At 38.9% G+C, this 12190-nt stretch overlaps 1 protein-coding gene and 1 long non-coding RNA gene across 2 annotated transcripts in view; one reads left to right on the plus strand and one right to left on the minus strand.

Annotated features, from left to right (window-relative positions):
* LOC146475709 (uncharacterized) overlaps positions 1-12190 on the plus strand; it is a 63672-nt gene that overhangs the window by 48565 nt on the left and 2917 nt on the right. The window lies entirely within an intron of this gene.
* On the minus strand, positions 4525-10423 carry LOC146475714 (tumor necrosis factor receptor superfamily member 10D-like). Its single transcript, XM_085115341.1, has 3 exons — positions 10274-10423; positions 6033-6214; positions 4525-4792 (listed from the first exon to the last, which is right to left on the minus strand). Exons 1-3 carry the CDS (start codon positions 10334-10336, stop codon positions 4525-4527), a joined length of 513 nt encoding a protein of 170 aa, XP_084971467.1. The 5' UTR covers positions 10337-10423.

Here is a 12190-nt window from a genome sequence, read left to right on the forward strand (position 1 = left end):
ACAACAGCAACCATGATAATCCTAGCAATACTATTACTTTATTACGAAGAAATGTGATGTTATGTTTTAAGCCTGGGCCCAGTTGTTGAAAGTCCGATTAAGCTAATCTTACATTAACGCAAACTTTGACTCGAGTTTAATTGCTGATCAACAAAGATTCTTCCAAAAGATTTTCGGTCCTCAGTTTTGACTATTCTTTTACCTTTAGCTTGAAATTAGCCTTTAAGCCCATTTTAACGAGCAAGATGAAAACCTCGATAAACTTTTAATCGTGGCTTTCGAACAACCCGGCCCTGGTGAATAAATGTTAATACTCCCAACCCATGAGAAAAGAGAACACAAGGATGTTATGTGGGATAAGGAAGTTAGCAATGAAGTACTCCACACAGATCTTATCCTTAATGAAATCACTAGTCTAGATAATGAGAGATCACGATTCTCTCCAGGGGGTCTGGTGCCCCTCTCCTCTCCAGGGACCACAATCCCTTGAGAGAGGTCCTTACTCCTCTTTAGGCAATCACCTGTAGGAGGTCCTTAGTCAGGGGTCGCAATTCCCCTCTCCTCTCCAGGGGTCACAATCCCCTGGGAGAGGTCCTTAGTCTATGGGTGTCTGAACTCATGGTTACCATGAAACCGATACCATGGCCACCTAAAGAGGGGATCACTCCCCGTTCTGTGAGTCTATGGGGCCAAGAGTGACCTGTATGGGAGCACTTCATCCCCACAAATACACAAAGTGTATGATTGATATCATCCAAAAGCTGGCGCGAAACCCCAGAGATAAGGGGAGGTGGGCACTGGACATATCTTTTCGTAGCAGTTTGAGGAAAAGCGGCCGAGTGTTTTAATGAACCAAGGGGGGAGGTTCACGGAAGCAGCTGTTGTAGCAGCCCCAATCCTATAGCTATGACCGGCATAGTGAGAAGGCTGAAAACCAGACATGGTCAAAAGTTGCTGGTTTCAGACGTAAGCCCCGCTTTTGTGAGAGGGGCGCCAGACAGATGCTGGAATAGTGGACCCTTCGCGTTCCCCGGGAGGACAAATAATTTTTCGTGGCCATGACGGGGCAGGCATTCTCGTTAGTCCTTCCGATGATTATTGTGTGACCGGAACGAAAGGGGTTAGTTTTTGATATCTTAACCCTAATAGACATATATTCAGGCTTGTAATAAGTGGTGTAGAAAGCTATATCCCCTGGGGACAAATGGAACGCAGACGAGTATGAGGAATTACATGTCATTTTTCCCAGACGGAGGAAACCAAAGAATGCTAAGATCATTGCTGCCCAGGTCATAATAGAGTCAAAGTTGGTGACGGTGGGGATGGCAAGGAGGTTGAAAGACAGTTTCAGGTGAGTTATTGTGGTGGGGAGACGAATTCGGGTAGAATCATCCTGAGAGCGCTTAATACCACGGCAAATCAACCGCAAGCGGATGCATTTTTTGAGTTTCAACTCATATCCCGAGCAGATATGCAGGCGGTCGCACTGCTGCGAGGTAACCCTCAGAGTGTTTGATCGTCTTTGCCAAATATGACACATGAATGAATGAGGGTCTCTTCGTTAGTCGGTAGGGGTTGGTCATATGTGAGTAATAAAGTGCACAGAACTCGAAAAATCTCCTTTTACCTGAGCTATATGTTTGTTTGGTGGAGGCTGTACTAGAGAGGCTTAAGCAGTCACTGTACGAGTCGTCTGCATTCAGATCTCCAAAAGTGCTTGGGGCACGGGGCATGAGACTTAATCCGCCTGGGTACCAAGTCTGCGAAAGCGGTCTATCTGGAAACGAGAAAGGGAATCCGCGATTTCATTCCTCTTGCCTTCAATGTGCGTGACCCTCAGATAGAAATTATAGCGTAAGGTAAGGAGGGTCAAATGGCGAACCAGGTCCATAATCCTGGGGATGCGCGATCGCTTAGAGTTGACCATGTTGACAACTTATTCATTGACTGTGACGCTGACTAGACAAATATATCTATCAATATAATACTATTGATGATAATAACGATGATTTTGATAAAAGCAGTAATAATGACAACAACAATCACAAGGATTGCGATAATAATAACACCCACGAAAATATTAGAAGCACATTATAAATTGGATATGGGACTCTGTCAGGGGCACCCAACGGATCGTTTCGGTAAATTATCTGTTCGGAAGGCCCATTATCCCCTACAATTTTCTAAAGGGAATTTTCACCACGAACTTTCGTGATATGGGAAATTTAAGGCCTAGTGTTTTCGGATTGATAAAAATGTTGATTCGGCTACCAAAAAAAGGTCAGCTAAGATTTTCGGAAAGGAAATAAGACCTACGGTTTTCGGGAAATGGACAACTAATGCCCTACTAATTTCGAAAAGAGTCAAGTTCCCCTAGAATGACCGAACAGATAAAAATATTATAGCGCTGCCTAAAATGAACCTATAGAGCTTTAAAGCCACTCCAGATCGCCGAAAATAACGTTTCAAAGGATCTGAGGGAAAATTGTCGTTGGGTGCCCCTGCTCTGTGTTCGCTCGTTTCATGAAAATGTGACTGAGCGACTGACTGATAATTTGTTTGATAACATTGCTGTGACAGAGGAAACATTCCAGGCTGCTTACGGGGTCGTAGTTTTTCTGGGTATTTGCGCCATTTAGATCCGGCTAAGCTCACTGAGTACCATGTTGAAACATATTTCGAGTAAGGTCTGGAGAGCGCACAATACTTGCTGAGGAGGGGGAATGGAGTGACCTGGTGGTAGTCTTATATATAGTCTTCTCAATTTCATCAAGTGGCCAGAATGGATGAACGTACATCCTTTGAGGCACATTTCTGTTTGAGGCAATTTAAACGATAAATGATCTTTGATGTAGGCACGAAACACTACGAATTGTGTACCTGGTACACAAACTAAGTGAGAAAAAGTAATTTCAAAGGTAAGGGATGTGTCCTCAGAAGTATAGATATATGCGATAAGTCGGTAGTTTAAGTAAATGACCCTGAACCAGGCTTTCCCTCAGCGTTTGAAGTCTAGACTCACCTTCCACGTCTTTTGCCAGGGTATATGTTTTTCCTCTCTTCGTTTTCCATTTTGTGTATAACCAACGACCAGCAAGAAAAACTACGATTATCCCCAACAAAATCGTGACCAACGAAAGGTTTCCACACCATAATGCTGAAGAGGAAAATATTGAATTAATATCTTTTCTGCTTATTAGAAGGAAGCTAAGAATCAAGAAATCGATCACTCTAACGTCTTTTATGATTGAACATGAGTTGATTGTTATGTATAAAACTTAAGTCGTATGTTTTAACCACCTTTAACCCTATTTATCCTGGGCGTTTTTTAGTTCCTAACCCTAGAGGATGGCCGATCTTTGACTCTGGTTTCGATTCACTGTAAAATATTGAGTTTTTTCTAGAGTTGATTAGTGCTTAGCCTAAGCAAGTAGATGTCGACAGGGATCATCTCCAGACTAGCCTGCGTAGTACGCGTAATCGGGGAGGGGGAGGGGTCCCCCTTTCTACTCTCACTTTTTCTCGCCCCCTTCGCCCTCCCCAATTACGCTAATGCTACGCAGGATCTTGGTGAAATTGGTCTGTAATTTAATCACAACTGAGGCCAAGGACTTGGTTAACCATCTTGGGAAATGGGGTATAATTTTTTCAGTAAATTTTTTCTCAAAACCCAGGGCTTCAATTAAATTTGCCAGCAGGATAAATGTGAATTTTCGGTTTAAAAGGTAGTATTGTTTTGTTTTTAAGGCGAAGCTGTTTGCTAAGAAGGTAGATTTGAACTCGCCGCAAAGACTTTTTAGCGAGATTTTGAGAACATTTGTGCTTTTCTGCTCATTTGTTTTGTGAGGTAATGGAAGAGGTCGTTTTTTTATTTTGTAGATGTGTATTTCATGTCTAATTCCAAAGCAAAGAACATTATTTAGCTTCTTTTTCACACTTTTCCTTGACTTTGTAATCTCAAAATGAGCCCCAATTTCAATTTAGAAAGTCTCACTCTTGAATTTTCTTAGTTACTCCTTTTTATAAATTCAGTCAGATCCGAGTAATCCGCAAAATTTATCACCCATGAAAATAGACTGTTGCACTCAATGTTATTTTAGGTAGTGGTGAGCTATTGTATAGACAAAGATGAATGTATTAGTCTTCAACGAAGAAAAACTTGAAATCGATACTCAATGTCACAAAGGTTAAACATTTAACTGCATTGGGGATGGGGCTAGAAAATCCGTCGGAGTCGATGTGGATTTTTCTTATTCTAATTAGTTCAGACGTCAGCTCACGTGAACCCAGCCCCGGAAAAATTGTCTCATAAGCATCCCATCTGTGATTTGCATTTTTAGTCCAAAAATATTCCCCACGTGCTCCAGAATACGATTTGAAGGCGGCTATTTGTAAGGCATGGTATTATGGCTGGCATCTCACAGCCAATAAGCCTAACTCAACTCTGAAATTGCACTTTCCAATTAATGATTAATATTCTTAGTTATAACTCGCTAAACTGCAGAAAATGATGTATGTTTAAGTCTAAGACAAATGTAGAGACTTGCCTGAGGAATTGGTTTGTGTTTCGCCCTTTATAGTACACTCGCGGTCATGCATTACAGTGCATTTCCTGGTCTCTTGGCCATCAATGCCACAGGGTAGTGAACACTCTAAGCATGCGCCGTTGGGTCCAATATCAGGGCGAAGGAAGCTTCCGTCAGCACAACCGAGGCATAAGGTCGGAGATGTAATTGTACAAGTTTTGACTGTTTTGGATTTCCCCCACGGACAGTTCGAATTTACGTCACACCTACAACGAAATAGCAAAACTCATTATGTCTAATACTTATAATAATAATAATCCATTTATATAGCGCCTTTTCTACAAGATTCAAAGGCGCTGTTTACAAAAAATTAGATAGAACTAAAAAAAGTAAAAATGATCACAAGGAATTCGCATTAAAACTAGATGCTAGCTACAAGATAGATAAATGTACACAATTACAAAAATCAGATAACAAATAAAAAAATTACGATTCATAAGCTCGCATAGAAAGAATAAAAAGAAATGTTGTTTCATTATTCGTTATAGTACAGTGAAAGTACCTGGCGCGTTCCGCGTATTAATCCGGGAATAACTTTCAATGATCTCGAACAACCGCAACGTTGAATTGATTATTGTAATCTTTCAACCGTAGCCGCATTTGAAATCTCGAGTCTTGATTGTATCAAATCACGCGGTATACACACGAAGTTTCATTGGGGCCATTTTAGTTCAGCAACTATGATGGCTATCCCTTCGTCTGCCTTTTCTACATGATAGTTCATGATATTTCATTTGTTTGTAAACCTTTGTTATGTAAATTTACAATCTCTTCTCGTACAGGGATAGAAAACGATTTAAGCAGCCATCGCTGTCGAACGCTTCCACTTCCATATTAGGCTCTATTGTCATGTAATCTAGCCTGCAGTGCAGGCGTTTTTTATGGGCGAGCTCTGAATAATAAATTTAGTTCGCGTATTTGAAAGAGGCTGAGGGGGAGGGGGGGGGGGGGGGGCAGGAAATGAGAGCGAAAAAAACTCTGCTTTCCCCCTCCCCCCTACTTTATTTCTCAGCCAGTCGTCCTCTCCCTTAGGGTCACTTTTGACTCGCTCCAGCCCTCTCGCGCTTCCTCGCCCAAGATGACAGCAACGAAGGATTATTCAGCCCTCCCGCTCCAAAAATACGCCTGCATTGCAGGATACATGTAATCCAATCAACATTCGAGATTTCAAATTAGGCTACGGTTGAAAGACCCTATTCCCGAAACGGAATAGACATACAAAGTCATGCAATGATGAAGCACAATAATCTCTCAAGAGAGGTTTTTGGAGTTACTGAAATACAAAATGGCTCTTAAATTATCGTGTATCGCCGAAATCTGACAGATATTCCGCTTATCATCGCCGGAATACGGTCAATCGAATGCGACCCAGATTGCAGCACTGAATTCCATGCGCTTACAGGACTGACGAAGGTTCTGCAACAGATGGATAAAGAGGGAACTTACATAATGCATGGCTCCATGCCTGTTGTGTTTGAATAGTCATAGCCTGGTGTACACGGCTGACATTCGGTATCTCTCTCAGCTGCACATGGAGTTCTGACACCATATCCCACAGGACACCCGGAACAAGGAGAACATGATTTACCGTTCCAGTACTGACCCTTTGAGCAGCAAATTGAGGCAAGCTATAGGGGTAAAAAAATCAAATTAGTGGGTATTGTTTCAGTGTCCAGACCAACCAACTGTAAAAAGCCGAACATTGCAATTGCATAGCAAATTTAGTGGATTAATAAAATACATCATGTGCGTACCACACGCGTTGTCTCATTTTTTTTCCGATTTGCAGTGTATATGAACCGGTAAAGACTTGGCGTGCGTGGAGACGTATTATTTAATCGTCATTAAGGAAGACCTTGGAAGGGAGATAACTGATAGGCGAATGCTCTCTAGAACATGCTTGCAAAAAAAAAAACAAAACAAAAAAACCACAACAACAGTTGGAAAAGAAAAACGCAAAAATGATATAAAACCATGAACTAGCCTGCGCATGCGCCCGTGAAGCCTACTCATAAGCTAAAAATGAACTTACTGTAAGAAAGTTAATTTCTGTACATTAAAAACACGAATATTACGATTTCTGAAAAACCTGCCTGTCAAAAATATCTGTTGCCATGATAACATCAAATTCAGGGAACTGACCGAACATACTATTTATAAAAAAAATATAAAAAAAAATACTAAATTGTTTGTAGAAAAACTCAAAAAAAGTAGCTCAAATAACTGCGCATGCAAGGCTGTTCTGACTGCGTAGAAAACTGAACACGACAGCGACATGATAGAGACCAAACCGAGAATCAACGAATGCAACCGTGGACAGCTGTTTCGAGCTGATTGGCTCTCGTCAGGACCCGTCAGCACGGTGTAGCACAGCAAAAAGTAGAACAACCAACGCGAGTCAGTTGATTCCGGATGGGCCTAAATACAGACGTTTGCCCACGTCATAGCGGGTGACTGCGAACAATGAACTGTCTGAAATATCAACAACAACAACATCAACAACAACAACAACAACAATTTATTTTATAAATTCAGATTACACAAGGGACTTGTCCCGCAAATAGCCACAAAGCTAGTGGAGGCGGGACAAGACGAGCACGAGAACACAATGAAAAAAAAGTAGAGTAAATTACAAACACGCTGGAAAACAGAAAAAAACAACTTTACACAATAACGCAGATTTAGATAACGCTATGCATCAAAATTAAAGTAAATTATATGTAATTTTTTACTATCATTAATATTACATAGAAAAGAGATGAAAAGGGAAAAGGAGAATCAGATTATACTGGCAAAGAGAAGTTTTTCATTTGGTCAATTATCGTTTCCACTTCAATATAGGAGTCTACGGTTTCAAATATATCAAATAACTTTCCTTTTAGGGATTCTTTAAAAAATTTTTGCACGTGTTTTTAGAGTTGCAGGTATCCCGTTCCAAATCTTGACCCCAACACGCGAGAATTCATTCCGTGTGGCATTAATGCGAGACTCCTTTGTATAAGAATGATCAGAGGTAGAGGAACGCGTTTTATAGAAATAGACACTAGAAATTCGAGAAAACAGATTCAAAATATTTCTTGGGGTAGTGTTTTCGTTTATATCAAACGTGAGGTTGCAAACGGATTCATAGTACAAGAATTGCACTGGTAATATTTTTTCTTTAACAAAAAAGGTATGGCATGGTCGTTTGTTTCAGCAAAATACATTAGCCGCAATGCGCGCTCTTGAAGGACAATATCATGTCGCTGTCGCAATGAACTAAGTGACGAAAGGCAATACATGGCCAAACAATGTGAAAAAGTACAGCATATCGGATCTAAAAAAAATATACGGTCCAAAATAAAAGTAAAGAATAAAATGCAAGAAACCGGAAACGAAAATGCTACTCGTATACGCAGGATAAGTGTTCAACTGAAACCGATTAAGCTAATCCTGGGTGAACTTTGATTAGATTTTAATTGCTAATTAATGAAAAAAGATTTTTGTTCCTCAGTTTTACGTTCGACTTTTCTTTACCGTAAGATTAAAATTAGCTTTTAAAAACATTTTTAATAAGCGACATGAAAGCCTCGGTTAATTTTTAATCGGGGATTAGCGTTAATCAGCTTTCAAACGACCGGGCACGGAACTCCGTGGCTCATGTTGACATTTGGCATAACCGAACTAGAATATGTAAAAGCAAAACATGCACTAAGTTAGAACTACAGTAAAAATTTACAGGTAATAATCGTTCAAGGCTTTCCTAAATAATAATCTAGAATTAATGTTTCTCAAACTTAAAGGCAATGAATAAAATATCGAGGCACCTAAAAAAATAAAAACTACGGCGCGCAAAATCCAGTTTGACTTTGGGCAGTTTTGCTGCTTTCCCATTGTTTCTAGTGTTTAAAGCGTTATCATTCAATCGTTGAAAATAGTTCTTAGATGGAGGACATGTAGTTCCATTGAGACAGCACGCTTTCTTTTGTAAAAAGTTTTCAATTGTTAAAAATCGAAGACCACAGTTCTGCGGACTGCATTTCGGGGAAATTCTCAATGGACCGGACTCCGACCAACCAATACTATTATCATCGACTGGTAAATTCGTTGGGGACTAAAAGTATCAACGCTGGAACGGATGCGCCGTAAAAGGCCAGCCGAGTTTGCTTGCGGGGGGGGGGGGGGGGGAGGTACTACAGATTCACCAATACCACATTAAGTTCGTGGTCGGGCTTGCTGAGAAAGGTACCAGGATCTTTTTGATCACGAAAATTCTCCAACCAGAAATCTGGTTGGTTGGCGTTCAACTTGTTATTTCTTGACAGGATTGAGCTTCTCATGGAACCGCTTAATCACGTGAATATGGTTTACAGCATAGTTCTATCTACGTCGTCAGGGTAAATTATTTTCTTAACATAAACACTATTAATATGCGATAAGTGGGTGCTTTTAGACCTCCACAGGGGTCCACGGATAAAAGAATACTAAATGAAACAAGGTTCTATTTCTTAAGATCTGAATTTGCGATAGAGAAAGTGAAATCGCCCGATCAAATAATAAAGTGAATAACTAAATAAGTGAATAAAATCAAATAATCAAATAAGTGAATAACTGGAACTAAGTTTGTATCGAAAAATATTTTAGTTTAAGGCTGAAGAAATAAGTAAAATCTAGCTGGAAATAGTAGAGCTAATAACAAGAAACTCAAAAGCTGTCAAGTTGCGCGAGCGAACCAAGACTTTACCCTGGTTCTCCACCAGAAATCTCATGAAATTGTTACGGGACGGATTAATTTGTCAAAAGGCACAGACGTAAAGGTTGTCGTTCAGCTTGTTTTATTCTTGTCAGGAGTGACCTTCTCAAGGTACAGCTTTCTTTTGTAAATGAGGTTTAAACGATAGTTCTATTTTTTTTCAAAAGATTTAAATACTTTTTTTTTTTTTTTTGAAACATAAACACCATTCATATGCGAAAAGTAGGTATTTCCAGCTTCTGATGAAAAACTCTGTAGAACTTAGAATTTCCGGCTTAAGGTCTGAATTGCGATAGAGAAAATGAAATCCCTAGATCAAAAGTAAATAACTTGAACTAAGTTTGTATCGAAAAAGGTTTTAGAGGTCTTGTTTTCGTTAATTGAAAATTTAATTGCAAAATTAGCGCTAAGAACTCAGTTTGTATATGTTTCGAAGATCTAAACTGTACGACTATTATAATTTTCGAGTCCAAAATAAGATTATAGGTGAACAAATATTGAACCAAAAATAGAATACAAGAAAGAGAATAAATATTTAAGCTTGCGGCGGGGAGTGAATAAAATAGAGTAAAAAAAACTAAATATTATGGTACTTTTTTTTTTAACTGAACAAGTTTTAGAATTTCTAGGAATAAGCCAAGATGATTTCTCAAGAAATCTGGAAACTGAAATGTAACCATAAGATCAAACGTAACTGCATGCCTTAAGGCAAGAGTTGACACAAATTACCCAACTAAACGACGTGTGATGTCGTATCTAGTGCTGGCTTTCATAATAGGATCATTTATAATGGCTAAACAGTAAAACTATTAAAGATACGATCGCTATAAGGTTTTACTGACTTGTAAGGTTTGGAATACTACTACATATTCGGTATCCTGTGCGTCAAACTTGAGTAAGTAGTGAGATATGATTGGGTGTGTCCTAGGTACGTCGTTTCGTAGTACCTACTTACCGACCATGAAACAAGTGAAGTAAGCACTGGAAGTAGACTTAAGACTTGAAACTTTACAGACATCGTGGAAATAAATGTATATTTGATCTACTCAATCGCAGAAATTGCGAAGAAAACTGGTCAGGCTGACAACTGGAAACGAAATGCTTATCACATCGTTTTCAAGAACTAGCATCAACAGGAATGCTAGGATACGGGTTTTTTCCCTTATTGTAATATCTTCGTTAGTCTAAGATCATAAAAGGAGAGATAAGAAAGTGATTACTGCTTATGCCTAATTTGTCGTCCGTTTACTTCTCCGGCTACCCCTTATTAAGGTGAGAAATTTTACTCTTTTGTTTCAAAGTTATCTCATCATCTTGTTTCATATACCGACGACCGTTGTTTTGACTACAGCTGTGCATGCAGGTGTTACAGTGTAACGGAAGGGTAAGAAATTTAATTATGCATTTCCATTTCATCAAAAGACATCCGTGAGCCAATGGCAAATGTCAGGGTCCCGACTGCCTGAATTGAATGTGCAAGCAAGAAAAAAAAAAGAGATAACGTAAAATGTCTTAAGAAATCTAGCTAGAGACTGAAATGTAACGTGATAAGACGAAACGAGTTGACACAAATTACCCACTAAAGGACGTGTGATGTCGTATCTAGTGCTGGCTTTCCTAATAGGACAATTCATAATGTATAATCAGTAAAACTGTTAAAGATACGATCACTATAAAGTTTTACTGACTTGTAGGGTTTGGAATACCACTAAATATTCGTTATTCTAAGCGACAAACGTGTAAGTAGTGGGATAGGAGTGGGTTTGTCGTGGGTATGTCGTTTCGCAGTATCTACTTACCGACCATGAAACAAGTGAAGTGAGCACTGGAAGTAGACTTAAGACTTGAAACTTTACAGACATCTTGGAAATAAATGTATATTTGATACACTCATGCAATTGATGAAATTGGGAAGAAAACTGGTCAGGCTGACAACTGGAAACGAATCGCTTATCACATCTTTTTCAAGAACTAGCGGCAGGAATGCTGGGATACGGAAGAAGTCATTTGTGTGATGATTTGGAATTTAGTCCAAAGCCTTTTTAAAGTTAAATTTACGAGATTAGGTAGCAGTAGCTCTTATGTTCTTCAATTTTTTTTTAATGTTTTACAGTTAGCTTTACTAAGTCACACACGTACACAGAATACAATAGTGAACAGTACTTAAAATATTCGGGATAATTACAGTATTTACTATATTTACAATACTATTTTTGCAAGACTAACAATTACACTACTTAAAATACTTGCAGTACCTACACTTCTTACAATACGTACACTAACTACATTACTTGAAATTCTATCTCTAACAATATTTGCAATGTTAACAATACTGACAAACGAGATACAAAATAATTACGGCGAATACGAAAAAAATACAACGAAGGTACAATTCAAACAGTCCTGACAGTAATGCGCGGAGAGTAAATTAAATTTCTTTTACAAGCTAGTGAAATGCCCGAGGGACTTAAGTGAACAGAGAATTTAGGGGCTGCCATTCTTTGTTGAAATCGTCACTTTTGTTGTTTTTAGGGGCAATAAATTTTTCGGTTAGGCCTAGGGCGTGATCGCGTAACTCTAATATAAAGAGACGAAAGTTCAGTGGTTCTAGATCTTCATACAGGAACCACTTATAAAGAAAGCACTTCGCTACGAGAATACTGTAGTTTAGCAAGCTCCGCAACTTAAAAAAGCCGTAGATTTAGGTGCTACGTTGGGTTGGTTTTGCCACCATACGCAAAATTGGTGCCAGAACTGATGAACATAAAATAAATAACTAAATATATAAATAACTAACTAACTAACTAAATAAATAAATAAATAAATAAATAAATAAATAAATAAATAAATAAAGATGTTCAATCATCACATT

Source organism: Pavona decussata, unplaced genomic scaffold, assembly GCF_977016875.1.
Source record: "Pavona decussata unplaced genomic scaffold, jaPavDecu1.1 SCAFFOLD_83, whole genome shotgun sequence".
In the NCBI taxonomy this organism is placed as follows: Eukaryota; Metazoa; Cnidaria; class Anthozoa; order Scleractinia; family Agariciidae; genus Pavona; species Pavona decussata.

What these genes read in the sequence shown, in the direction of transcription:
- LOC146475714 (XM_085115341.1), bottom strand. Translation starts at nt 10,336, where the DNA reads ATGTCTGTAAAGTTTCAAGTCTTAAGTCTACTTCCAGTGCTTACTTCA. An exon ending in CTTCACTTGTTTCATGGTCG is followed by an intron (nt 6,215 to 10,273) that starts GTAAGTAGGTAC and finishes TTACCCCTATAG; the next exon opens with CTTGCCTCAATTTGCTGCTC. An exon ending in GGCATGGAGCCATGCATTAT is followed by an intron (nt 4,793 to 6,032) that starts GTAAGTTCCCTC and finishes ATTTCGTTGTAG; the next exon opens with GTGTGACGTAAATTCGAACT.